This window comes from Cebidichthys violaceus, unplaced genomic scaffold (assembly GCF_023349555.1).
Source record: "Cebidichthys violaceus isolate CVI_PGR_0920_01 unplaced genomic scaffold, fCebVio1.0.p SCAF_5, whole genome shotgun sequence".
Taxonomy (NCBI): Eukaryota; Metazoa; Chordata; class Actinopteri; order Perciformes; family Stichaeidae; genus Cebidichthys; species Cebidichthys violaceus.
The window spans coordinates 5,012,164-5,037,885 of NW_027176705.1; the positions used below are offsets into that span (position 1 = coordinate 5,012,164).

General features: G+C 39.1%; 1 protein-coding gene across 2 annotated transcripts in view; it reads right to left on the reverse strand.

The window, feature by feature from the left end:
- LOC137887319 (MAM domain-containing glycosylphosphatidylinositol anchor protein 1) overlaps window positions 1-25,722 on the reverse strand; it is a 167,810-nt gene that overhangs the window by 87,568 nt on the left and 54,520 nt on the right. For both annotated transcript variants that reach the window (XM_068730194.1, XM_068730193.1), the window contains exon 4: window positions 13,244-13,418. In XM_068730194.1, the coding sequence (XP_068586295.1) occupies window positions 13,244-13,418 (175 nt within the window). The remainder of the gene's footprint in view (window positions 1-13,243; window positions 13,419-25,722) is intronic.

Sequence of the window (25,722 nt, forward strand, 5' to 3'; positions counted from 1 at the left end):
GTTCATTTACTATAAATCGCAAGTGCCTAACGACGACCATTTTCAGATCATGGTACAGTCTTGAGGATTTTGAATGCGTTTTATCTACCTTCCACCCTTTTTAGTACATCAGATTGAACAACATCCCTGCTTTTATATTACATTACTGTTGTGTGGCTGCCCAGTCGCTGGGACAAAATGTTGGTACATTTCTGAAAACCACAAATATGTTTAGTGTGGATGTTTTGCCCGATAAGAGGCATGTGGAAGTGAAGGTGGATGGCTGAAAGAAACACAAGACGTTCAACCTGGAGACTGTTGTTGGTGTACCAGAAACCAAAAGTAACCTTGAGTTTACACTAGTTATGTAACATCGTTATGCTTGTTGCCTAAGGTTACGTAAGAAAGTCTTCTATGGGAATTTGTTATATATTTATTATTAACACAAACGATGACCTTTTTTCTAACCTTAAACTTAAAGTAGCTTTGTTGTTGAAGTTATCGTTCCACAACTTTAATCATGTGGCATTGTGCTTTTTTGCAATTGGATATGAGGTTAATATGAAACATATCTTTGAAATGTATTTTTGGTTCAGATACGTCAATTTTCTATGTATCCCGTGGTTTGTGGAAATTTAAAATTTTTGTGTTGCACATTGGATGTAGGAAGAAACGTGATTGATAACCTAACTGGGTCTAATCTTCACTTTCTCCAACATTTCCCAGTATGCATTGTATGTCAAATAAATTAATTTGATTACTCTTTAAGTCTCACCTGATTGATGGAAATTATTGTAAAACAGTTCCCTGCAAAGCAGGTAAACACATTAAAAATTCTCAAAGACTATGGCTTGCTTTGGAAAACCAACAGCTGTATGAGAAGTCAATTAAAGCAACACAATCAGTGTTTTATTTCAGGATACTGAAATACAATTAATATCCATTCACCATATATAGAATATAAGGCTGGGTGATATGGCCAACATCTTCTATCCCGATACAGGTCATTATATTTGTATACTCTTGTGTGAAAATTCTCATTAACTTAAGTAATCAGATTTTCTGAGAAATTTTGAGAAATGTATCCGATATATATGATTTCATCACATTATAATTCCATTGAAAGACAACAAATTATCAGATTGAATTATGGCCTAGTGGAGTATAGAATACTATATAATAATAGAATAACCCTATAGTGTGTAGGCAAAGGTCAGAAAAAAGTACAGAAAACCAAAACCAAAAACAGCGTGAATATAGAACTGTCATATGATTGGTATCAATTGGTATACTGTGCACTGCACCATCATGCTGACACAAGGGGCAAAACAGATAAACAGTGAGCTAAATAATTAGCTTTCTCATAAAGCAGATATGAGAGAGACCTTGAAGCTGAATGTTGTGTGAGAACAAAACCTCTCTCCTCCGGTTTTATTCAAAGGACTTTAGATATCAGACAGATGAACTTAATCAAAAATAAGTATTCATGAGGAACAGGACAATAGTTCCCTCACCTTTTCATATCTCCCTGCTTCCCCATATCTATGGGACATCTTTTAGCTGTTCAGTCATAAAAATAGGATGCACTGTGGGACTAAATTACATTTTATAGAAAGAGAGGTGTATTATTTTCCAGTGACAATAGTCCTCCTGTTGCTGCTTTGCATACACACGTCAAGCACATACATTTACTTGAACACACTGTACTGATTCATTTTTCTCTGAAATACAGATGGACACACTGCCTACTTTTGCTCACAAACACACATAGCTGCACACAAACATACACACATTCAGTATCTTCAAGCCCGTTCATCTGAAATGGACTGTGTGAATATATGTGATTGGTAATGAAATCCACCTTAGTTTTCCATCATATTAGTTCTGAACTGGATCTGACAATGGCATGATAATAATCTGGTAACAGTGGAGATGATAATAATCATATTATCTTCTTACAAAGATCAAATGAGAACTCAGACAGTTTGGATCCACATATGATGCAGGTATATTTTTTTCACACCGTGAGTCAAATTATCTCATTTACTTATTTGACTGGAGGTGAGATAGTGGTAATGAGAATCTGTTAGATGCACAGAGTGAGGAAAGAACATGACCGATAGGCCTCTCTATTACTGTGCATATTTTACCAGTTAATATAGAATACATTGCTCTCCCTTGGATGCTGCTACATCTACTGTTCTATCAACTGCTATCTGGGGTCATGAGAAGTTCATTGACAACTATAAGTTTATTTTTAAGTCACATTACTAAGGAGACATGAGTAAAACCAGTGTCCAGTGACATTCAGTATTCAGTTTACTGAGCTGTTGTTTAGGAATATGTACAGTACAACTCCCTAACAGGCTTCCATGCACATAGACCACCTGCCTTTGTCATGTTAAAATTAGATGTAACCAATAAATTATTAAAACACATTCCATTCTACTACAAACCATGGATTTCAGCTACCTTGCACAGCAGCTGGATTCTCGCAATGTCACAAGATCACATGAGAATCACATAATAAGATATCACACAAAAATCTATCTTGTCAGGCTTCAAGTAATGTGTTTGTGTTTGTGTAAGCCAGAGCATGGAGCTACAGGCAGCTAGGGGCATAGCTTAGGTGTGTGCGAGACATCACGGAGAGGCCATTGTCCGTTGGCCGTTAGCCACCAGGAGGCCATTGGTGGCTCCAAATGGGGTTATGGACGCAGTTCTATCAGAACTGGAGAGTATGTCTTCATTGAAAGAAGCAAACTATCTGACAGGTCAGGTAAGGATTTCAGCATTTCAACATAAAAAAGGAAAACCATTTGTATGGAGCTAAATCCAGGTCAAAATTTTTGATCATTTGAAAAAATAATTTGAACCTGAAAGTTCAAGTTATGGTCTTGAACATTGAAAAATACAGCAATGTATTCAAAATAAAAATAAGTGAATGAAAAGTTTTTTGGGTTGAATATAATTTTGATTCAGTTCTGGAATTTTTTTTAATACATTTATTTTTTTCATTTTTCACTTTCATATATATTTAGATATTTGAGGTCTTGTATTTTTCAGTTTCAGATTTTATATTTTCAGATTAAATTTTTTTTTTTTCCGGTTTCAAATCTTTTTAGGATTTAGCTCCATACATTTGGTCTGGGCAGTGTACACCATGTGACTGCACCTCCGTGCCAAAACACAACAGCGACTTGTTGAGAGGACTGTGAAGTCACATAATTTGTGCTTCAACAATGTTTCAATGTAACATCAGTGCCTCCAATCCAGCAGAAAGCAATGCTTGATTTATGTCATGTTACGACCACACCCAGTGGGACCTAAACCCCTAACCCTGACAATGTGCACCATATTAAACTCACTGAGCTACAATACAGCAGCACCATAATTATGACTCAAGTGGAGCATTTTTACTTTTAAGCACGTAGCCTTTGGAACTGACTGCCCCAGATAGCTACTGACAGTGTGCAAATCACACTGAATTTTCAGTCTAGGTATTCAAGTGAACACTGCTTTGCTCTGAAAATAGACTTAAAAAATAAACCAGTAATGTATGCTCTAAACCTGGGATTTGTGTATTACAGAACAACTCTGTCTTCTACAGAACATTTCCATACAACTAAACTGCATTCTCATACTATTCGAGGAAGACGTATTTTCTCTCAGATTTCAGTTGCAGTTTTAATCACGTGATTGCAAATTGAAACAAACCAAAAAAGCAACAAAACTACTTGGTTAGGTTTATTAAAAAGTAATGGTTTGGCTTAAAATAAGTATGTTTGTTACGTTATTTAAGTCAGAGCCAGGACTAGAAACATATATTAGCAATACGTCAAAACAAATGTACTTTTGGGACAAAACCCTTTCCCTCAAAACATAATTGACGATGCAGTTTTGTTTAGTGGGAATGCCATTTTTAGGTGACCAGGCTCTTCAGAATGTGTAGGATTTGTCAGGCTCTGTCCATCTTATTGTTGCATTTTGCTTTTCATCTTTCATATAGTGGTCCACTTTATTTAGGATGAAAATGAATGGTATCTCTATGCCTCTAAATGTTATGGCTAAGTGTACAGGGTCTGCAGACCACACGAAAAAAATATTATTTATATATATAGTTATAGTTTATAGTTTTAAACCTTCGGGGAGCTCAAACAGAACATCATTTTGAATTAAACAAAAGCACTTCCCAATAAAATAAAAACATCTGAGAGCAACCTTCATGTACGGTAAAAAACCTTGTGATGCAAAAACAAGTGAAAGGACTACCTGAATGGACGTCTCCAAAAAATGTTTTTCAAACTGAATTTCTGTCGGACAACACACATTCAAGTTCTAATTATTGTCTTTTATGCTCTTCTGTATTCTAAAGAGGTCACCCTGAGACAACTCTCCTTAGGAGTTAAAAGACACATTATTATTTCTTCATGCCCTAAAACATGTAATCACTCATTTTAAGGTCATCTTTTTCAAACCCTATCGCTGTCCTTACACTCTGTTCGCTTTAATATCAGCTCCATCAAATTGCTAAAGTAGATTTTCTTTATTACAGAAGAAACTCGTACAACATGAAAACTCATCCTGTGAAACTAACACATAGTCAAACATGGTGTCCAATTCTCCTGCATGCATGTCTGTAAACTATCAGTGGGAGAAAATCCAAATGACCATCGGCAGAACATGAGGACTCCAGCTGGGTTTAAATCCAGCCTTCTTACTGTGAGGTGCTAACCACTGAGCCAATGTGCCATCTTAATCCATTTTACACTGTTATGACATTATTATGGTTTACTTTCATTTTTCCTTCTGCTAAAGGCAAAGACAACAATGGAGGGAGGGAGATGAAACTTTGCAGTGTGGATAGATGACAACATTGCAAGCAAGCTAAAGCATTTTAAGCTAAAGCATTTTAATGTAGAATCTTTTGTGAATAATGAGTGTAAGTGCCTGCGTGTATTCCTGTGTGCATGCAACATATTAAAATATATGTCAACCAATGAGGGGAAGATCAGTACGAGCAGCATGTTCTCAGTCAAATTCCTATGCCTGTATACAACTACATCTGTGCGCATGAATAGCAAAAGGTGAAGCATTAGCGGCACTTTGACTTGATCATGAAAGTGTGAAATTCACTGTTAAATGATAATGTCACGTGTGCAATTGGGCCTTCTTGAGCGTGTCTATGCCATGCATATGTGAGGGATAATTCACAATCCATTGAATCTGTATGATGAATCTAAAAGACAACTTGACATCTTGACAAAGCACATGTAGGACGTACGGACTGAGTTTGGACGTTAACTTGTTCATGAGCACAAACATAGCATGAAGCTATGTAGTTCTCAGGGTAGCTTCCTACTAGCAGTTCCTCTTAGGAAGTCCCAAGAACGATTTGCTCAGAAAACGCCTATCGTTTGGCTTAAAATAAGAACAGTACTATTGTTAAATTATTTAAGTTACAGACTTAAAATTAAAAAGAATGAACATTGACTTTTGTTTTCACATGGGACACAAATAATGTGAAAGACCTGTGTTTGTTTGACCCATCCATTTACCCCGACCTCCTGCTACCCCATCTCTGCAGACTATGATTAGAAACATATTTGTGATACATCAAAAACACACATTATCTCGAAGAAAATGTGTTTCCCTCGTAAGGTAATTCACATTGCAGTTTTGTTGTATGGGGACATAATTTTTAGAAGACCAGGCTAAATATAATGGTGAATCATTCCTTCATGATGAGCATGGTGTTGCTTCCTGAGTGAGAAAGAACTACTTGACAGAAGAATCAGTAGAACATAAAGATACGTTTGCAAGTTGGACTAGAAAACAGCAGCTCCTTCCTACTCATTGTGTGTAACAACATGTGTGTCCACACTGGATTTCCAGGCTATGGTGGTTTGAGATATTGGACAGAAATGTTTGCTCTCTTTTCCAAGCCCACTTGTCAAAAGCAATACATTTTAAAGATTTCACAGTGGTGAGATGAATGTCAGAAGCTTTACATGGCAAGGGTTTTGCAGACAAGGCAAGGATTTTTATTTTTTTTTCACTTGCTTCAAGATTCCTCTGATGTAGATCAATACATAAGAACACTCAAGCAGCTATTACACAATTGCTGCCACAAAATATATTATCTGATGAAATTGCTCTGGGCTGGATTTCTTTCCTTTCTTACATGTTCTGAAATAAGAAGAATGTATATGTCCATTTTAGTGTCACTATATTGAGGATTAATAAGAGTATAAACTCCATGTGACTCTATCCATACATACATACCTCTGTATGCACACACACACACACACACACACACACACACACGCACACAACATATCAGATAGAGTTAGTCTGGAAGTAGCATAAAAGAACATGGTGTCATGGCAGAGCAGAGCAGCCGATAAAACAGGGGACACTGTTTAAGACAAGCGTCACAACACTTTATCTTACATACAAAAGTAAAGAAATGCTGGTTTCTCTCCTTAATGATGGGAATTGTTTACCTTAATGCTTATTATACATCTAATTTAATCGTGCAATGCACACCATGTCTAGTGAGTCAAGAATGTCAAGTCAGATTTGGTCGGGAGTCGACTAAAAAAATGAATGTAATTTTTATTATAAATATTTTTTTTAAATAAATCTACTTTGCTCTATTACATTAACTAACATCATATAATAATGATTCAAATAATGCCCAGTTCATGAAAGGTTATTCTGTTTTTTTAAACATCCATCTGCTTGTTTTCTGTATTTCCTCCAGCAAAAATCAAAGTTTGTTTCTAATGAAGTGGGTGCTCAGTATTAATGATGACAACTGCGATTAAACAGACAAAATAAAAAGGTGCCTCTCACAGAAACATAGACAAGAAAATCCACACAAGACTAAGGATCTCAATGCTTCTGGGCAAGCAAGCAGCTATACACCAGTTTAGACATCAAAGGGACTACAGAGAGATGAATATATTGCATGGTTTTCTCTTTTGAATGGCACTGTACTTCACTGTAGTATACACAAGATACCTTTACTGTACATTTGGACAATTATTATAATAATTAATGCACATAGTATATACAATTAATATGCTTTCCTCAAAGCCACCAGACTCCTGTCAGACAACAGTTATTTGAACTGGCTGATCTTTGTAAAACACACTTCATGTCTATTACTTATTTACTTATTTATATTACTTGTTGCTCTTGTTTTTTACTCTGTATCTTGTGTGCACTGTCCACAGGATACCAGCAGCAGCTGTGATCCTGTGAATTTCCCCACTGCGGGACTAATAAAGGATTATCTTATCTTATCTTCAACAAACTTGCCAGAGACCAAATTAAACTCATCAATGCCATCTTGTTAGTCTTTCCACGGTTCCAAAAAGCACTAAGTCTTGTTTGAGAGTTTGAAAGAGAGACTGACTAAGTAACAGACATAAATAAAGAAGAAACAATCGTAGGATTTTCAAGGAATCTATCGCCTATTTTTAACGCTTCTTCCAGTGTTTAAAACACCCTCATACACACACTAATTTTGATGAGGAAAAGGTACTAGTGCTCTCTTTCATTTTTCTTTTTTAAAAAGCAGCACAGAAAGAGACATTGATTTTTGATGTTTTCAATTGTTGAGAATACTGTGCTGACACTTAAGGCCCGCGGTCACATAAAAAATGCTTTTGAATGTGTCTGAAAATCAACAAAACATGCTGCCTTTGCTCAAGGCCAAGGAGAGTTTCCAGATTACTAGGAATTTGACTTCATCCGTTATACACCTCTCCAATAACAGTCCAGCATGGGAACATCTACCATTCCTTCGTAGATAGACAGAATAAGAAAGTGGACAGGGGATGAAACTAACAAAAGAAAATAGAAGAGACATCCTGCAGAGGCGAGGCTGAACGACGAAGAAAACACAACCAGACCAGGGAAATCCCAAAGAAGCATGGACAAGCAGAAATATATATTGAAAGAGCAACAGAGAGTTATAACAAGTAACACACAGTAAGAGATGCATTGGGTGCCACAGAAAGGAAGATAACCAGAGAATGTAAGAAAAGGAGAAACACGTGGAATGAGATGATGAGCACAGGAAAGAAAGTTTGTGAGTTTTTGCAACTCTGCGTGACTCAGACAGTAATATGGTGGCCCAGTGATTCTCCATGTGGCTTCAGCCTTGATCCCACTTGAAAGGTCAAAGCTTCTTTTCAACTACCTAATAACGCTACTCTCTTTATCTACCTGTCCATTGCATATGTTTACTTGCTTTTTGTGTCAAAGTGTGTGTGTTTATGCAGCTTTACTGAATGTGTGTTAAGGCGTGTGCGTGTGTGTGTGTGTGCATATTGTGTTTCCACTCGGCGCTAGCAGTGGCACTGCCCATTCTTCCAGCTCCAGCCAGCACAGACCCTGTGTTGTGACAGAAGACTCGGGCCAACACGGATAGACTAAATGCCAACTAGCCTGCTGTCTATGGGTGTGTGCATGTTTGTATGCCACTGTCAAAAACACCAATTCTAGAGCACTTGTTTTCCTGTTTTTTTTTCTAATGCCACAGTGCTGGAATAACAGATTACATTCTTCTATTGACTCCCATAGCCAGTGACAGTTGGGGTGATAACTGCCAAAGCTGTGAAAGGTTTTGTGTAGATTTGGAGATTCATATACTCCATTACTCCATTGACAAATGCAGTGATTACTGACAATGGCCCAAGAGGTTATTGCCAGTTACTTTGAACAAGTCAAAAGCTGGAAAATTTGCTGAACAGAGAATCTTTTGCAATGCTCTTTAGTCAACCGCTTCACCGAAGTAAAAAAAACAACTAAAATCAGAAAGAAACAATCCAACAGCATCATCATCTTCATCACTGGTGTCACAATATTCCCGTCAACATTAACATTATCAGCATCAATATTATCATCATCATCACATCCCCAAATACTTTCCACTTACCTGTTTGTGTCCTGAAGAGAGTAAAGTATCCACAGAGAGGATTTGATTTGAACTAAGCTGAGCCAATTAATATGCAAAAGTATCATTGGTTGGGTATCTGAACCAAGTCCATCCCATCAGTAGAGGCTACTCAAAGTTAAACCCCGCCAGCTCACTGCCCCACTGCCTCAGTGGTTAGTGTGCCAGGTCATTGGTCAGCTGGTTGATACAGGTGACCCCCATGTAATGGAGGTCTAACAGGGAAAGAAGGTTGTTTACAGAAATGGGTGACAGGTTGATGAAGTGTTGTTGAGTGAAAACCATCAGTGAAGCCAGTCTAAGTGGCTGTAGATTAATGGAAATGTTGCTATAAGTGCTCTTTGTGGAATTGGAAAGGGGTAGATTGACAGAGGGCGCTTCACCTGTATTTGCTCGTTAAGTACGTATACTGCAGACATTCTAATGTCTTGGCCGAAGGTCTTGCCAGTCCATTATATGGAAAACAAGTTGGATGGCATTAACTATTCTGTGCTAACTGATTTATTCGAATAGCTCTAGGGTTAATAAGTAAATACATGCTAAGTTAATAACAGATTCACAGGCTTGAGTTAAAGTACAGAAATAAAACAAGGAGAGTCTAAAGAATACAAAAAGGAGAGAGGAAATGTTTTTGCGTGTTGTGGAACAAAAAAACAAAAGGATGTTATGTCCTGATGCAGATGAGAAGACAAAATGAAAAAAGGAAGAAAAGGAATGAGCTATACAGGACACTGGGTGTTGGCTATACAGAAATATAGGTGACTTTTGCTGTATTTGCCTGCTATTCAAAGCAGAATATTTAGTATGCGCCTTTTCTTTAATCCTGAAACTCATTTTCTCTGCTTTACTTCTGCTCTGCCTTTTCAGTTTCAACCCATCATTCATTCTCTCCCCTCTTCATTCTTCCCTACTGTTCCTCTTGTTCTCACACACTTGAAGTGTGAGAGTGTGTTTTTGGACATAGTTGAGCATGTGTGCATACTTGAAAGTGTGTCCCTACTACTGTGTGCATCGCTGTGCATGTGCATCTATGTAAATGCAAATGCTACCTGTGAGTGAAGAGCAAGCAATTTGGTCTGTATGTGTGCCTGCATGATGCCTTGCACGCCTCCTTGCATCCATGTGTTTGTATGAAAGCAAAGTTAAAGTCGCACGCACGGCCGATGACCTAAAGACACACACTGCTGTGTTTGGTTGAGCCTCACAGCTGAGAGGAGAGACCCCAGCTGACTCACTACACACACAAAATAACACAATGCTTCATCACGCACTGGTGTGTGTGGTGCAGAGAGGAAGGCAGAAAGGAAGGAAAAAATAAAGGACAACAAGAAAGAAGTAGGAATGAGGGAAGGAGACAGAGAAAATAAAGAGTGAATAAAAAGTGCAGTGTGTGGTCATTTCAGTTAAAAAAGCTAAGACATAGAAAAGACATAAATTGTGTGGTTGAGAGAGAGAGAGCTGAAGCTCTTGTTTGCACCCTGTGCAGGTAACAACATGTTCTGCCCTCTAGTCCAATAACTGGTCTGTTGGATGCATCCAAATTGAAAAGCATATGAGTGCATCTACCTCATTAAGTGCATCTCTCTCTCTCTCTCTCTCTCTCTCTCTCTCTCTCTCTCTCTCTCTGTCTCTCTCTCTCTCTCTCTCTCTCTCTCTCTCTCTCTCTCTGTCTCTCTGTCTCTCTCTCTCTCTCTCTCTCTCTCTCTCTCTCTCTCTCTCTCTCTCTCTCTCTCTCTCTCTCTCTCTTTGCCCACCCCAAATTCCATTTCTCGTTCTCGCTGTCTTCATTTGTCTTTTTGCTTCTCCCTTCATCTGTCTTATTCTTCTTCATCTTCGTGTTTCGCTTCTCATCACTTTCCCTTTTTTTGAGTGGGAATTGCAATTTACTCAGCCACAATCAATCACCATTCTTTTCTGTGTCAACTTTTTCCTGTATTCGCTGTTTAGTTTCTTTCCTGGAAAGGTAGAGTGCTCTTTAGGTAACTACAACCTGCTCATCCAAAAACAATACTGTATGTTCAGTTTATCTAGCTTAAAGTAACATTTTCCTTTTATGTCCTCCTACACAATTGTGCTTGAACTACGCTTATTTTTCCCTTTCTCTTGTGCTTTCTCTGTAGAAAAACATGGACACATCATCTGTGATGTCTCCCATTGGCTTTTGACAGGGATTTTTGGAGCCAGGAGTTTGGGTTTACCACTAGCTGCCTGCTGCCATCTTGTCAGCCAATTTTGGCAACTCTGTGGAGTCTGGATAGAGCCAATATTGGTCAAACAGGCAGCAATCACAATGATTTCAGACCTGAATTCAGATCTGTCAATCAAGCAAACAGGTCTGTTGGCAGCTACCACACCGGGCATGAATGGGTCAATGGATGGTTTGAATAAAAACTGAATTATATGCTACAACACAGTTATCACATCTCAACACAAATTATCAATTGGAGATTTTAGAGCTACTTCCAAGTTTTACTTGGATAATCTATGTCAGGAATATATAAGCTTTTTTCTTTTAATTTGTCTCCCATGTGTACATTAATAGACATAAAGTACATTTCCTTGGTTCTGTACTTCTCAAGAGAATCCGGTAGTCTTTCCAGCTGGCCTTCTGTTCAAACTGCATCTACAGGGACACTCAGCCATGGTGGTTACTACTTATTCCCCCCTCCCTGCTTACAACCCCTCTTTTCTCACTCTCTAATCCATCTTTCCCACTACTTTCATCTCTCTCTCTCTCTCTCTCTCTCTCTCTCTCTCTCTCTCTATGTGGTATAGCATGGGCTAATTGTTACATCGCTCTAGAACTGAAGTCACCCTGTGTAGGAAGCGTGGTTGATCGCCGCTGGGTCCAACGCGGCATGGGGGATGGGGAATTGAACAAGCATTGGCCGTCAGAGCTGGTTAGCTTCACAGAGCTCCTGTCACAACTACACTCACAGTACAACCTGTTTACTACCCAGGCCTCCTGCAATTACCAGCTCCCCGGCAGGGGCCAAGCTAGCGCCTGGGGAGAACTAACTCTATCAGCAGAAAGGAAGGAGGGAAAAGGGAGGAGGGAAAAGAGGGGGGGGGGCATTAAGAGGCTGAGGCAGGGTGGTGGTGTAAGTGACAAATCCTAGAGGGAGAAGCACGGAGTGAGCATGTGTGTCTGTATATGTGTGTATGCTAAAGCAGGTGTGGCAGACCATGGTTTCGGACAAAGCAGAGAAGAAGAAGAGATGAATTTAGCAAAAGAAAAGCAGGTAATGGATGTTTAGGGTTATAGGGCCCTTGGAAAATCAGCTTTTTCCTTTTAGTCTATAAACCCACCATTAAAATGATTGAATCAATGAAGAAAGGAACTATCTATGCAATAAACCGCTGTAACGGATGTGTAAGGTTTTAGGGTGCTGGGAATTAAATTAAACTGTATAAAAGTATTGATGTGTTGGGTATATAGTTGCATGTGCGTCAACCTGTCGCCATGACCTGGCCCCTGACTCACAGGGACAGTGGGGCAGTGAAACAAGCAGCAGCACGGGGCCCCTACAACACCACACTGCTTCTCAACTGTCTGTCTGTATGACAAACATTACCATTAGACCCTTTGTAGAGCCCCAGACAGCAGGGACAGTTCAAAGGATGTGTAACAAAGTGTGAAAAGAAAAGGCAATCTCTTAATTATCAGCAGATTAGTAATTAACATGCTAATTGTGGCAGGCACTTTCAAATCTGAGGATGTGACAGAGCTAAACAGCAAGAAATATTGAGGATCAGTCTAAACAGCTAATAACCTGATTTTGTGGTTGTGATTTTTCTCACTTTCATAACCAGAGTAGTGGGGCGTGGGTTAGTTGAGAAATAGTGGGTTAGGGACCCCGTACCGCCTGGACCAACTGTTATAAAACTCTTGATATGTCCCACAGACTTCACTTTTTATCCAGGAGTATCTGACAAAACGTTGTTTTAAAAAAAATGTACTCTCATTGGTGGAGAACACACGGCTGCATTATCCATACAATATACCAAGGTCAACACATGTAGATGTTCATTTTGAAAGTGTTGCACCATATTATCTCTATACCCTCCAAAACTCCTACCATGCTTTTCATCCTTTCCACCATAAGTCATCAGATACTCCTGGAAGCCATTCCCACTTGAAATTTCATCATCCATCCAATCTGTCTTTCATCTTTCCTCTTCCAATCTTTCCATCTCGGTCTTCTCTAACAGTGGGAATAGCTGTAGTGATAGGAAGCTGTGGTCCAGAAGTGGAAGGAGTTTTTTTTTTTTTCGTCTTTCTCCCTGCCCACTTACACTGCACATCTACGCGGATGGACTTGATGGCAGCCACCCCCACCCCGTTGTCGGCCTTGCAGTAGTAGCGACCCCCCTGAAACCTCTGGATGTACTCGATGCGCAGCGTCTCGTTGAAGAGTGATGTTTCCTGGAATTTGTCTGATGCACTGCCAGCCGTCTTCGTCCACCGTACCTGAAGAGAGGTGGGAAGGGGAGAAAATGTTGAATTGACGAAGATGCTGTCAGTGAAAGCAAGGTGTAGCAAGGACAGAATCAGTCAAAGTGTAATGTAAGAAAGTTAAAACGGGGACAGAGAGAAAGACTGGCAAGGCAGGCTTTGACATTTGATGTCCAAAAAACTTTTCAGATACAGTATAAACAAAAATGTTAAAAAGCACGCATTCAAACATCTCCCTACCCAAACAAATATTTCTGTTTATGCACAAACCGATGAAAGTAAAATGTAACAGTAACATTCTGCTCTTGTTTCAAACGAAAAAAAACTAGTGACACGTAATTCTTCAATAGACAATTTATAATCTTCGTTGATGATTAAAAGCAGTGTCATCGCACTCTCTGGTGGAAAATGTTAATGCTGTTTCTCTTTTGCATCTGGAACCAAATCCAACAGTGATGTCACAGTGTACTGAGACATCACAGCAGCAAGTTGAGAAGCTAAAGCCGACTGTCTTCCCTAGAAAGACGACAGCATCAGTCATTTTCATCATATTTTTATGGTCAGCTAGTGGCTGTAGGAGTTATGACCCTCGTTCATTGGGAATTTATTGTGACTGTGATATAGAGCTACATTGTCTGCATAGGGAGGTTGGGGTGGTTGTATAGGCTGACTTTGACAGAAGAATCATTTGTTTGTTTCCCATTCCCTACCCTTTTCATCGCTTGTTTCTTCAAACCATGACCACGATTGTTCAACAAAAGTCTTCTAATCTTAACAAGGCTTTAATTTTAGCCCAAACCACAATGTTTCCTCAACAGTAACCAAGCAGTGATTTTAATCCAAACTATGATCTTTCCTTGTTTTTGAGCCTAGACCCAACCAAACCATTGCGTTTTCACATCGTAAAGAAGTTATATTGTTGCAGCTGTGGCAAACAAATTACATCATCCCTTTGCACATAGTGTCACCTGAAACGTGGTTGAAAGGTATGTATACATAAAGCAAATTCAGTGACCTAGAACAAGTCTGAAAAATGTATGAAAATTATAAATGCATTTATGACTTTTTTTCTCAGTGATACAATCTCTGTCTGCTCCATTGAATGGAAGTTAATGGCACTAAGTGCTGTATTCATGGTGTCCATGATGCTAAACTAAGACCATTAAGAGTTTTGACAAACTCTATATGGCTTTTTCACGCCTCAATTATCCCATCAAGCCGTGGGAATGCTGCACTGCCGACAGCAACATGATACAATCACTCGATTAATCAAGTGCACAAACATACTCACACACACACGCTTCAGAGATACATGAAAGCCTGTGAAGTCATCAGCTCTGAAATGTTATTCTCACTGTTGTGTGTGTGTGTGTGTGTGTGTGTGTGTGTGTGTGTGTGTGTACAGTCCATTAATCCCTATTAACCCTTCTGTCTGTTATCAACCTCGACGAGACTATCAACCATGTCCTGTTGAGGAGGTCAGAGAGGATAATGGACAAAAGCCACTGATACAGCGCGTGTGTGTGTGTGTGTGTGTTTGTGTATGCAAATGTGTGTGTGTGTGTAGAAGTGTGTGTATCCTGCTTTAATGCACAGTTCTCTGCTTGTGTTCCTGGATATGTACTCCGTAGCAGTGTACATATTCACTCCTGCGTGCATGCGTGTGAGTGCATGTGAGAGTGAGTGTGTTGGTTCGAAAGCAGGTTATATGGATTAGCAGATTATCAGGGCCTGTGTAAACGTTCCCTGCCTGTTTATTCAGCTCTGTTTGTAGGAAGGATTTGGAGGAGGCAGACTGCCATTGATCAAACCAGCCAAGGTGAGCAATGAACCGAACCCTATCTCTCTCCATGGTTTAGTGACTCCAGTTTTCATGCATGTGTGTGTGTGTGGGTGTGTAGAGCTTTGTGAGAAACAGAAAAGGAGAGAGTGAAAGTGAACATGAAGTGTGTATCTGTGTTTTTCCTGCTTTTATCCTTTATATTCAAGGATTAAAAGATGAGTACAAAAATCATACAAAAAACAGACGTTTTCTTTGCACTCGCTTTGAAGAGTTATTCATAGGATTAGAGTTCAGGAACATTAGGCTTAGTTTCAAGTTTAGAATCATTTTAATGGCAAGATTATGTGAAAGGGGCTTTGTGACAGTAAAGTAAAATAATAATATGTTTCAGCTAAAATCAGTTACGGTATGCTTACTGTCATGTGTGCATAATGAAACTTTGTCTGTGTTTGTGTAAAGAGAAAGAATTGAGCATGAAATCAGGATGATGTATTGCACTCAAAAGATTACGGAAAGTCAACGGAAGTGGAAGTAACATGTGAGCTAACAATAATACTGCTAAGAGTATTGTTATATTGGGACATCCTGGGGTAAAAGGCAAAAGTAAAATATGTAAGGAAACAGAGAGACAAAGTGTGAGGGAAGAAAAACAGCTGGAGTCAGTGAGAAATATAGTAGGTAAGAAGAGGGTGAGAAAAAAAAAAAGATTGCATGTGTAAGTGAGAGTTGTTTTTTATAGAGTGAGAATGAGAGGGAATGATATATACAGTATCGCTGGCAGCTGTGTGATGGGGAGAGAAATAGTGCATCACACTCAGAGTTGCTACACCGGGAAGGCAGATGAAGCAAAATAGAGAGAGGTGATATTGTGAACAAAGGGGACATTGTGTGCGATGCAGATGACAGGCAGGCAGAGGAGCCTATATCTGCCTGTGACACCAGCAGCTTAAAACCATCACCTGCGCTCTCTTTCTCTGACCTCGTTCGCTCTCCCTCCACACCTCTTTCTTCTCTCTTCCCTCAATAGACGTGTGACGCTGTTCTATTTTTTCCACTCAGGTCCCGGCGGATTGGTCTGGATCTCTCTCCCAGTTCTTTTCTTTCTCCCTCATCTTATCCCTGTCTGGGCGCTTTTCTCGTCCCATCTTTTATATTTATTTATGTGAAAGCCTAACACTGACTTGCCATCAGATCTTGTGTCTAAATACAAATCCGTTTACACACATAAAACACACACAAACACTTTTTCCCCCACACAGATTCACACACATGCTGGGAAATGAAGATGCATTTGTTGAGTCAGAGCCTTTTGTAATAATAGCTCTTACATTTGGTTAGAAGTGTAATCTGAAGGGAAGGCTTGGGATCCCTTGGGATCCAGCTCGACATGAAATGCAGCAGGTTTTGTTCGCCGTTTCTGTATTCAGCTGGGGGATCTGTATGCTGTCTAAGACACAGATGTTTCAACAGCAGAACAGAAACAGTGTGGAGAACAGTCTTGTCAGAGAGTTGGGAGGAGACAGTTGAGAAGCACTTTATGTTTGTGATTTTATGGGAGAGTAGGCAGATGGAGCTATTAGGGATCAGTCAAACTGTGGTAATTGAAGAGTGTACTAAAATACTGACCAGAGACAAGTGGGCTAGTAAATGTTCCATTAGTGGCCACATGTTTTGTGATCATCATTCGCAATAATTCCCCTTAATGTAATGTTTGTTTCCAACCAGTGACGTGCAGTGAGGTTTGTGGCTGGTGAGGCACTGACACTACATAAGTCAGATTTACAAATATATGAACCCAATAGAGTAGCTTAAATCACCATTCAATTGGCAGCTTGCACATTGACTACTGGTTGTTTTTCATATCAGCATTCTTTACACACACATAGGTAAAGTACATATTTGATTCCACCGGGAGCGTGTGCGCCGCGATCTGCCCCACCGAGAGCATTTCAGAAGCGAAGCGCTCGCGGGCACCACCTGCGAAAATCGTGAGATTCCGCGATAATCTGTGTAACAACCACGGATATATAAAGAGAACAACAAACACATAAAAGGTTACTGTCCGACGTTGAATTGCTGTTGATTTGTTCATATTTCCTTGTTTTTTGAGACCTTTTTAAGCTTGGATATATAATCTTACATTTTTGTGGTCAAAGCAAAATATAAGAAGAAGAAGAGAAGTGTAGAAGAAGAGCAACGACAGAACAAGCATAAACCCGACCCATGGGCTCTCGCACGCCCTCTTCTTTGAGGCAGAGTAGTGTTTGCCTCCCAGTTAGTGAGGGATTCATAGTCTGAGGTGAGGCTCAGCTCGTTGCTGCCTCATCTCACGTGTCTCCTCTCTGTTTGAACAGAACATGAGCTAATTCAGCAATTTTGATTATAAAAATGCTTGAAATGATTGGAATCATACAGAAATTACATTTATAGCACAGATCAGTAGAGAAATATTAATATTTATTTTATTTCAGCATTATTTGTTTTTAATGGCCTCACCTGCCTCCCCTGACCGCACGTCCCGGTTTCCAACCAATGCATTGTAGTTTCTGCATCATTAAAACCCATTAATGGTAACTTGTCCTTGAATCTATCACGCTCCCTTGTTTACAATGATATGGAATGAGCCAAGTGAAGATGTTTGCGTGTTTGTGCTGTTTGATGCAAATAAAGTCTAAATTTGCTACCCCGTATTATTCTTTTTAGTACATTTTGAGATTACTCGGTTGCCGTGTCTTTGAAATTTCAATGATCAAACCCAGAAAGTGAAGTCAATATTGTTCGGTGAGCTCTTTCCATTTAAGGCTTTAAGCGCATTCAGCAGCAGTCCTCTAGCAGCGTTCACATTGCAGCTGAGATATTTTTGACGAGTTGTTGTGAAGTGTATTGTGGACTTAATCAGATAAACAGACTTCATTGTCATTGTCAACCATGTTGCGACCTGACAAGCAAGTAAACATTTTCTTAGCAGTTGCTCACAGCTTCTCAAGCCACAGTAAATCTGCTGCACTCCATAATACCGATGGGTATTTTAACAATACACCCAGGTGGCCAGTTTATTAGTCACATACACCTTGCTAAATCCACTGCAATCCAATACAACAGCCCTGCAATAAAACCTAACTTTATAAAGCTTATAATGTTCAGTTTTCGTTGAGACAGCTGACAAAATATAAGATACTCCTTTCAATGCTTGGCCAACAAAAGAGTTGAGAGAACACCTCTCTGCACATTGTCAACAAAAAGTAACATTATAAGCTTTCTAAACGTGGGATTTATTGGAAAGCTCTTGTATTGGATTGCATTGGATTTAGATGTGGGTTGGTATAAACCTTCAAATCAGTAAATCTGTGTTGACTTGTAGGAAAAGAAAGACAGCTAATGAGGCAGAATGAATATGGATCAGAAACAGTGAAAGGAGAGAAGAGAAAGAGTGAAAGGTGTGCTCCTCTTAAGGTGGTGAGGGAGAACAGGGCTAATGTGTGTCAACCATACTGACAGGTCAGTGGCCTGCAGCTGCCTATCTAAATACGTCTCTCCCTCCTCTCACTCTCTTTATATGTGTGTGTTTGTGTGTGTGTGTGTGTGTGTGTGTGTGTGTGGTCTCAGTCTCATACCTTTCTTCTGATCTCCCTCTTTCTGTCTCTCTCTGTGTTTCCCTTTGTCTAGTCTGTCTCTACAAGTCTGAAGTTGGTCTTCTTTAACATTTCTTATATATCTTGTCTCTCATTCACACAAACACACACACACACACACACACACACACACACACACACACACACTCACGCATGCACGCACGCACACACACACACTCAGCCCACCCCCTCTGATCTGTCTCTGAGCCTCTAACTTCTCTCCCCAGAGTGACACTTCTCAAAAGGATCCAGCAGACATGGTCCAATGGCTGTCGGACCCTTTTGCCCCGCTGTCTTAACTGGAAACTGTCAACGCTACACAACAATACAGGAGAGACCATAATACTGTGTTAGCATTTAGCTTAGAAAAAGGAGGTTGACGTTGTTGTTCACACCATGCTCTTCACGTTAATGTGTTATCAATATTCAGCACGGCTGTCACAAATAATAAAAACAATGTAGACAGAGTGCCCTAATCTGATCCTGAATTATTATGATGCCACTAACGAACTGGACAGGTCACCTGTCGATTGCTTCACACCTCCACATTTACATTTCTGCCTGAGCAATTAATTAAGGGACGGTAATCCATCTGGATATCAAATAATATCCACATTGGTAACACTTCATGGTAGGAGTACATGAATTATCATGAATTTAACTATGTATGCCCTAATGCAAGACCAATATGTAAATTAATACAATAACTATTTCTTAACTATTTCAATCGTCATGATTTCTGAGATATTAATGTTATTCATGTCTTATTCAGGTATGTCTGCCGTTGAAGGGCCAGGCAAAAGCAGTGCACATATTCTATTGAATTCCAAGTGTTGTAATCATGATTAATTAAGCCGGCCTACCAACCTCTAGATCTAAAGTGTTCGTCAAAAATTCCCCATTGAACACCCTTAAAACACTAATAATTCAGAAATCATGAAATACCTTAGCTGCTGCTTTATTAATGAATCATTAATTATAACATCCCTGGTAGTTGATGAAGCACTATGGTATTTTCAACTATGTTTCTTTCTATGCTAAAAACTTGTATATGATAAAATATGGAATTAAACTTACACCTTAAACGTACAATCAGCAGAGCTAATATCCTTTCACCGTAATAGTAGAAAAAGTTCTACGTTATTTATTAGGGTGTAATTCTGGCAACCACAGCTTCCAGTTTTTTTACCTGCTTTTTGTTACAATTTATTTATTAAGCTTACCCCTACATCTCTGTGTCTGGTGGGCCCAGTCGGCAGTGTTCAAATTCAATGTAGTTTACCGTCAACCACTGAGTATAATACAGCTGTGAAAGGTGAAATCCCTCCTTGTTTGACATCACTGTAAGCAATGCTTAGCTTGCAAAGCTTTCCCCCTCTAAACCACTGCTGCTTCCTCGGGTGTTACAGGGTTTGAATCCGTTACATTCCCTCTCAGTAGCTCACCCAGAGCTTGCTAGGCCTGCCTTCTACAATTTTTCTAACTCTTTCTTGATATAACACCAGCAGAGTCCACAAAACAGTGCTTTATCCATCCAACTGGCTCACTTACCGTGAATAGGCTTAAGATGGTAATCCTGTTATCGGGGAATACTACTTGGCACGGACGCAGACCCACACACACACTGAGGCGCTCAGACATACAGAAACACAAAGTGTGAGGGAAAGTGTGGGAGAGGAAAAGAGAAGACAGCCAGACATGACAAAATAACTGAGAAATAAGGAGTATAGCAGGTTGATAATGGCAGCTTGAACCGACAAACAGACACTGAGAAGTAATCGCTTCCACTTTGCTTCACACGCAATGTCTAAATTGAAAAAGAAAAGTGACAAGGTCTGGATGACATACAGTACAAGACTAAATAAACTTGCACATGGAAATATCCATTCTAATTATCTGTCACTGGGAGGAGATATGGAAGGATAGATTGAAGCAACTGAGAGGAGAGGAAGAATAAATGGATGGTTAAAAGAGTAAGAGACTAGAGTGAGGAATAAATATAATTTCAAGCATCACCGCCTGAATGGACATTGCTTTGCTGATTCATGGCATCATGTGTTGGGAAGCTCAGGGGGAAGAGAGCGGGGAAGAACAAGAGATGTGTGGGAACAAGTGAGTACAACAAAGAGGGTAGATAGTTTAACTTTCTTATATTACTTTTTCTATCATCAGGAAATTAATTCAAAAAATGTGGGAGAATAAAAAGGTTGGAGACAAGAAAGCAGCAGTGAAAAGGGATAAAGAAGTAGAGGAGAGAAGTTGCAGATTAAATTAAGAAAAAGAAGATATTAGATAAGGTGCAAGGCACAAATGAAGACAGGGCAGGAAAGGGAGGAGAGAGACACAAAACAGGGTTATCAAGGGACCGACATATTAAACAAAAAGGTGAGATCAATGATAGAGAAAAACAAAACAAAGACTGGACCAGGAGATACAGGAAAATATGAAAAGATAAGGTGCATTTTACAGAGAGGAAAATTAGGTGAAAAGATGAGATTTATGTTTTTCCCTGTCAGTTAAATGACATTATGCAATCTCCATTTATTAGCAGTTGCCTATTTAAATGTGTAATCAATAGCCTACTGAAGGTAATAGGCAAAAGTATAAGCAAGTGGCATAACTGGATTATTTTTGATATGAACACAAATGACTTCAAATAAATAAGCTCTTACACAAGTCATTCAATGCCATCATTGTGTTTTATACACAGAGTGAAACACCTTCCAACTCTCCGTGCAGAGATCACTTCCTCACAAAGTCCAATAAAGCTGACTCAGTGATATTAAATACACCCTCCCTCACTCTAACCTTGACATACAATACAAATGCCTTTATCGCTCTTTCTGCCTGTGCAATATGAGACCAAGGCTGTGATAAAATTACAGGAGGCAGAGGAATCATCAGCATTTACGATAACGTCATGATCTCTGAAAAAATATATATACCGTATATATAACTTGTGTGTAAGTCATTGGCGCTGATGATGGTGATAGCTAATATAACACTGAAGCTCAACAGATGTTTTCCATTGCTTGCTCTTGAGAGACACCTGATTTTGAAGCATATTCAGATTATCATAATCCCATATGCAAAATAACATTTACATAAATTACTTTTTTTTTGGAGCATTTCACTCTCCATCAGATTGTTTGAGTCAGAGGGGAACAAAGCAAGGCGGACAGAATCAGCAGACGTGAGCATCTCTCTCCAAACGGCCTGTGTGTACACAGCCGTCAGCAGCAGTGTCAGCGGCTACCTCACACACTCCGCCCATGTTGGATGTGTTTGTTGTAATGAGCAATGGCTAATTAGCACAAGCACGGCATGAGATGGAGAAATTTGAGCTCTCTCTTTATTGTGTGTGTGCGTCTCTGTGTGTAGAGCAGATGATATCATTGCTAAATGCCATGATGATGCTGAGAAAAGAGAGATGGAAGGAGGGACGGAAGTAAAGAAAAGCCTGACAGATACATTATGTATCTATTTGATGTATTATATAGATACAAACAACCTCACAAAAGCTTCATAAACTATGCCCATCCACCCGGAGCACGGTTGCACCTCTAAAAACCCAGCTAAAACTGATAATATGAGCAACCCCTGGATAAACAAAGACACTCGGCCTCTTAAAAGATTATACAGGAGAGCAGAAAGAAAGCTGAAATCAAGTAAATTACAAGTTGCTGTCGTTTAACATGTATTACAACGTTAAACAACAAAGTGAAGCAGGCTCAAACACTTTTCACAGTTAATCTCTTCTTCTGAGCATAATCCTGGCATATTATTCAATACCATCAATAAACCTGTCAATCTCTCACAAACAACCGCAACCGCCTTGCCTCAAGCAGGGTGTGAAACCTTTATTACCGTCTTTATTAATAAGACATAACATTAGCACACATGAAACTCCTGCTGCAACATCTATGGATATCCCTGGCCCTTACTTGGAATTATTGAATGGTTTTGTTCAAATTTCACTACAGGATCTTCTCGGTATTGTGACACATGACCTTTTCCCCACTAAACTTTTGAAAAAACGCAATTTTTACAAGCACTATGCAACAATAACATCTTTGAACTAGTATCACCGCCTTGCAGTTGTATGCCTCTGCCAACCAGTCAAGTTGCAGTTTACATCCATTTCTGTCATGTCATTGTCTTAGTCAGCATATGAATATTTAAGATATGGCCAAAGAAATATGTTTGTACGGTCACAGTGACCTTGACCTTTGACAACCAAAATCAGATTCTTTAGTCGTACCAAATTTGAAGAAATTCCCTCCAGGCATTCCTGAAATATCTTGGAAAATGGACCAGATATATGGACAGACGTCCCAAAAACATAAGGCCTCTGGCCACGGCTATTGCCAGCGTGGAGGCATACAAATTCCAGTGTTTTTTTTTTCGAAAGCTGCACTGTACAGAAACAGCTCTCCTTCGTGTGACAAATGACTTATTACTGGCTGCGGTCTCTGGACACTGCTTTGTCATGGTGCTGCTGGCCTTAAGTGCAGCCTAAAGCACCATAGAGCACAGCATTCTTATCGAGAGACGGAGAAATGGGCAGGAATCACTGGAGTTCCACTCAAGTGTTTCTCCTCTTACCTGGACAACAGGAAATGTGTCTCCATCCAGGATTTTTAAATCAACAACAGCTAACACATGTGGACTGCCTCCAGGATCTATTCTGGGAACAATGTTATTCTCACTGTACATGTTGGCTCTCTTTTTACCTGTTTAAACTCCCACTCAGTCTCACAATTGAAATTTATCCAGAACTCAGCAGCCAGATAATTAACCAAATTGTCATATCACACCAATTTTAGTATCACTGCACTGGTTGACCATCACATTTAAAATACATTTTAAAATTGCATTACTTATTTACAAGGCCAATCATGCTCCAGATTTTATCAAAGCACTATTTGCCCCTTACAGCCTGAACCAGCCTTCCTTTAAGAGATCAGCAGACTCCACTGGAACTATTAAGAGCCTCCTTAAAACTAAGAGTAGGTTGCCTAAATTTCACCATAATAAATAAGGTAGAACTTATTCCTGTTAAAGGATATACGTTCTGCTGTTTGCGCACTTAAGGTTGGAATTTTAAAAAGATGGCCTACACTCAAATGTCCTCTTTATATTACAGTATTGTCGTATTTAAATTGTTCTTGGTTTTATATGCACTTCCATATATATTTTGCACATTTATCTGTTTTGGATCCCGCTAAATATGAGATCACCACCTAAATTTGCATTGTATTTGTATATACAGTGTATATATTATATATATATATATATATATATATATATATATGTATATATATATATAGTGGATATATATATATATATATATATATATATATATATATATATACATATATATACAGTGGATATATATATATATATATATATATATATATATATATATGGGGATATTTCCTTTATTTACATTTCACAGGCTTTATATGAGCTTATTTCTCTTATCCGCATCAAATTGATATATTAACTTATTTATTTCCTTTTACACCTCCATCTGTTTATGTATCTGCTAAGTGCTGCTTGATTTATGCACTCTCATGTTCCTAATTTTTGTGAGTCAGGGGGGCTTACATGGGTTTCTGATATGTTTTATTCTTTGAATCTTTAAAGCTGTAAAACACTTTGCACTTATGCCTGATAAGTGTTATGTAAAAAAACATTATTAGTATTACCTACCTTCTATATCTATTAAGGGATTAAATATTAACCAATATGTTTTAGAAAACCAATTCTCATTTACTGATACGACAAACACAATATCAAACCAACATCTGATCAAAACACTGAAGTAAACTCATATTTCAAAAGTTACTTGAGAAACATTGTTCATTACAAGCTGGTCATGTAACATACCAATACAAACTTAAATCACTCACTGTCCATCTGTCAGTCTGTTTATCTATCTCTGCCCAGCCCCTATGCAATATCGAGAGTCTACTTTTTTTTCCACTATTTCATTTAACTTTGTGAGCACAGACATACAGACATTTAGACATCACCTTTATTATTTTTAGCCTCAGAGAGGGGCTTGTCTGAAAGGTACAGTGCGTTGCCACAGCAGCAGACACTCCAGAGGCATTGTACAGACAAGGTATAAAGGAGTCTAGCACCGAATCGTACCCCCAGACTCATCACCAGCAATATTAAGTGTTGTTGTTTTTGCTTGGAGATCTAATTTGATTTTTGTCTTTGTTCTCTTGTCTCTCAACGTCTCAAGTAGTCAAGGACAGAGATGCAAAGACTCGCCAGCGCACTTGCACATACTCGTCTAAAGTAGTTTGGTCCTGTTGGGTTTCTAGCTTGTCTTTGATCCTAAGTGTGAAGTAAAGTGATATGCAGACACGGCACAGAAGTTACATTTTAAAGTTGCCTTCATCAAGTGGTGAATAAGTGATTGCTGTGAAAAGGTTGATTACTCTACTGAATATATCAGGACATGCCTTCATGATGCCACAGGCACAGCAGTCAGCTCATCCTCATGTCCCCCTGCCGGTTTCTTTCACCAGTCTCTTTTTATTTTGTTTTCTCACTTTTTTTCTTTCTGCATCTTCCACTTGTTCAGTGTGATCTGCTCTTATTCACATTCATACAACAAAACACACACATTTTGTATAGCAAAGCGCATGGTTGTGGGCTATATTTAAGGGGGTATGACACTTTTGAGGTTTTAAAATGAGCTAAATCATCAAAGAGAGTCAAAGCTCTCTCTCTGCCTTCTCTTTTTCAAATATTAAATACACAGATGCTGCGTGTTCTCCTGGTTTTACTCCATCAACAGACTGTATACTGCTTTCTTTCTAAATATATACTGTTCCCCACTGTTCCTTCTTCATTTTGCTGCCATCAACCTCTGCTTTCAATCTGC